The following is a 2,774-nucleotide window of genomic DNA, read 5'->3' as shown; positions in this document are numbered from 1 at the left end:
GTAAGAATATTATAAAACAGAGGGGCTCCAAGATGGAGCCTTGGGCAATACCTGACTTGACATAATGTATGTCACTAATATTATCATACTTTAATGTCCCAATAAGGATTCTTTATTGTGTCACCTATGTAAGGATCAGAGTCAGTTTCAACTTTCGTACTCATCATTTCTTTGTCAAATGAAAATTGTTATAAAAAATTGACTTTTTCGTGCAGAGTGATAATCCTTCGTTCATTAGGTGTTAATTTGGCAAAGTAAAGACGCTCAATTTAAATCTAAAATAGTGGAAAATTTCATTTTTTTGCCCTGACGTCGAGAGGAGTTAGCCTGACGAATTGAAGGTGACCAGATCCCCAATTTAGTTTGCACGCCAGATGTGGAATATTGTCAAAATGTAGGACCAGTTGCCCGTACCAATGGCAGGATATCTTATCTTTTAGTTTTCTCATGGACCCTAACTTGCTTTAACTGTGCTCGTTTCATGCTCCACAAGTTTGTAGGAAATGCAAATTTGGCACATTCTTACAGTAAAAAAAAAGCAAACAAATTTGCTTGATGATATGATAGATGATCATATTGAAATAATTGAATAATTTTCTTATATTTCTGAAAATTATTTCTCTTAGGGCACTAGTTTTTCCCTTGTCAATTTGTTAGAGCTAAGTAAGTATTTGCAAACAGGAAATGGGTTTTGCATCTGAAGGACTCATTTTTATCGATTATTATTTAGCTTTTGTGGCACTTGGGCATGGTTTGTCTGGTGCACTTTACTATGTTAGTTTCTGGCGCTAATTAAAGACCAGGCAAACTTTTTGTTTAATTGCTTAAATAGAGACTACTACTTCAAAAGGAAAAGACGAGCTAGCATATTCATTCAGAGCTCTGAGGGACAATTTATTATTGAAAAGCTTCTATTCCTGCTTTTTATTGTTGGAATGAAGAATTACAATGATTATGCTGCAGATCAAACATTTTCATTCATTGACAGGATTTTTCTTGTCAATGGAACCTAATAAAACAAATATCAAATGGGCTGAATAGTAAGTTGAAAAGTCAACTTTGGGGGTCAATCAGATAGTTTGACATGGTATGGAATTATTGTATTTGGAGAAAAGAAAATGATACTTAAAATGGGGCAACTGTCCCAAAAGTTGATGCAAATCTTGAAGAATATGATAGGTCAGAGGTTGAGGCATTTATTACAGTTCCTTTGTTTCTCAATAAACAAATATCGTAACTATGGCCCTAAGTGGTATTTTGAAGCCTAATTTCTGGGTTACCTCATAAGGATCATGGGTTGTTATTGCTCTCATTTTTCCAATGCCGTCAAATACTGACTTAAATATTTTGACTGTAAATTATTAAAATTGGTAGGAATTCATCAGAAATGACTATATTGAATTTAAGTAGAAGTTTGATTTTTGTTTTCCAGAGAACAGAACATGGTTGTTTTTTTTTATTGGTGTTTCAACACTTTACAATAACAAACTAATGTCCCTGAGAAGAATGCAAATTTTCAATAATTACTGTTTACAGAATACACATTATGCTGAAAAAAATACTGTCACAAAACGGAAATTTGTCCACGCTTCACTAAAAACAATTTGCAAGATTTGTCACTATTCTTTCTTTTAGGTGGATCCAGCTTTTAAAGAAGTTGAGGATCCAATTGGCTCATTTCTATTGCAAAATGGTCTTTTGCTCATGTGTAAATTAGCTTCTGATTAGAGTGAGGGAGGAAAAAGACACCACAACTTCATAGAAAACTACATCAGAACCATTTCGGAATGAAGCAGGAATGGCTGAGACTATTCTTTGTCACAATCAGCGGCTTCTTGATTTTTCTCTCTGCCAGAAACAATACCAAACTTCCAAAGCAACAAACATCAGTAAGCTATCCATCCTTTTCATTGCATTCTTTGTCTCATCAAAAGGGATTTTATCTAAATACAGAGTGATCTTGGTATGGTTATGGATCCTTGCATCAATGTTACTGATGATGGAAACATATCTTTAGCACTGAGAACAGGGCGTGAGCCTTTGAAAGCTCGTTCAATCCAATCTGAGTTCAAACGCAATCCAAACCACTTGATCTTTGCTCGAGTTCCAAAAACGGGTACAACAACTCTGACTTTTCTAATGCGCGAAATATTTCGACACACTTACGTAAAGAATGTGACTAATCCGGGATTTCGGCATTCCTCAACACCAAAACATCAGGTAATTTTCAAAATATAGCTCCATTTTTTGAGAGTTGGATGATAACGCTGCATTCTCAAAATGGTTAAATATATATTAATAGGAGTTTTTCGTCAAGCGCTATTTTTCTCGCCCAAATGAAAAGAAAGCATTCTTGTCGCACATCCGGTTCATTGACTTCCGAGCATTTAATCGAACACCACCAATTTGGATATCTCAAGTTCGTGATCCATCGGAAAGGTTTATTTCTCGATACCATTTTGTGCGAAGACGAGACCGCTTAGGTTTTCAGACTTTACTGAAGAAACGAGGACTTTTGGAAGCTGAAAAATGGCATAATATGAGTGTGGATTATTGTGTTAGCCGAGGCCTACCTGAATGCATTCTGAAACCTCGACAAGAATACGAGCCTTCCCCTATCGTGAGTGACGTAAAAGGATTTCAGGATAAGATATTACTAGGACGCCTCGCCACCATTGGACTAAAATTTAAAATGAATATGAGCTAACAAAGATTCACACATGCATTAACCTGGGGGGAAATGTATTCGACCGATTAGGAAAATGACAAATTTT

At 35.6% G+C, this 2,774-nt stretch overlaps 1 protein-coding gene across 1 annotated transcript in view; it reads left to right on the top strand.

Moving 5' to 3' along the window:
* The first annotated feature begins 1,716 nt into the window (after positions 1-1,716).
* The window catches only part of LOC131879238 (uronyl 2-sulfotransferase-like), a 1,834-nt gene continuing 776 nt past the window's right edge, over positions 1,717-2,774 (top strand). Inside the window, exons 1-3 of the mRNA XM_059225500.1 lie at positions 1,717-1,889; positions 1,954-2,220; positions 2,303-2,620. Of these exons, the coding sequence (XP_059081483.1) occupies positions 1,788-1,889; positions 1,954-2,220; positions 2,303-2,620 (687 nt within the window). The 5' untranslated portion in view covers positions 1,717-1,787. The remainder of the gene's footprint in view (positions 1,890-1,953; positions 2,221-2,302; positions 2,621-2,774) is intronic.

Source organism: Tigriopus californicus, chromosome 4 (genome assembly GCF_007210705.1).
Source record: "Tigriopus californicus strain San Diego chromosome 4, Tcal_SD_v2.1, whole genome shotgun sequence".
Classification (NCBI taxonomy): Eukaryota; Metazoa; Arthropoda; class Copepoda; order Harpacticoida; family Harpacticidae; genus Tigriopus; species Tigriopus californicus.
The sequence above is the reverse complement of the archived record's forward strand: the minus strand, read 5'-3'. Positions and strand labels throughout refer to the sequence as shown.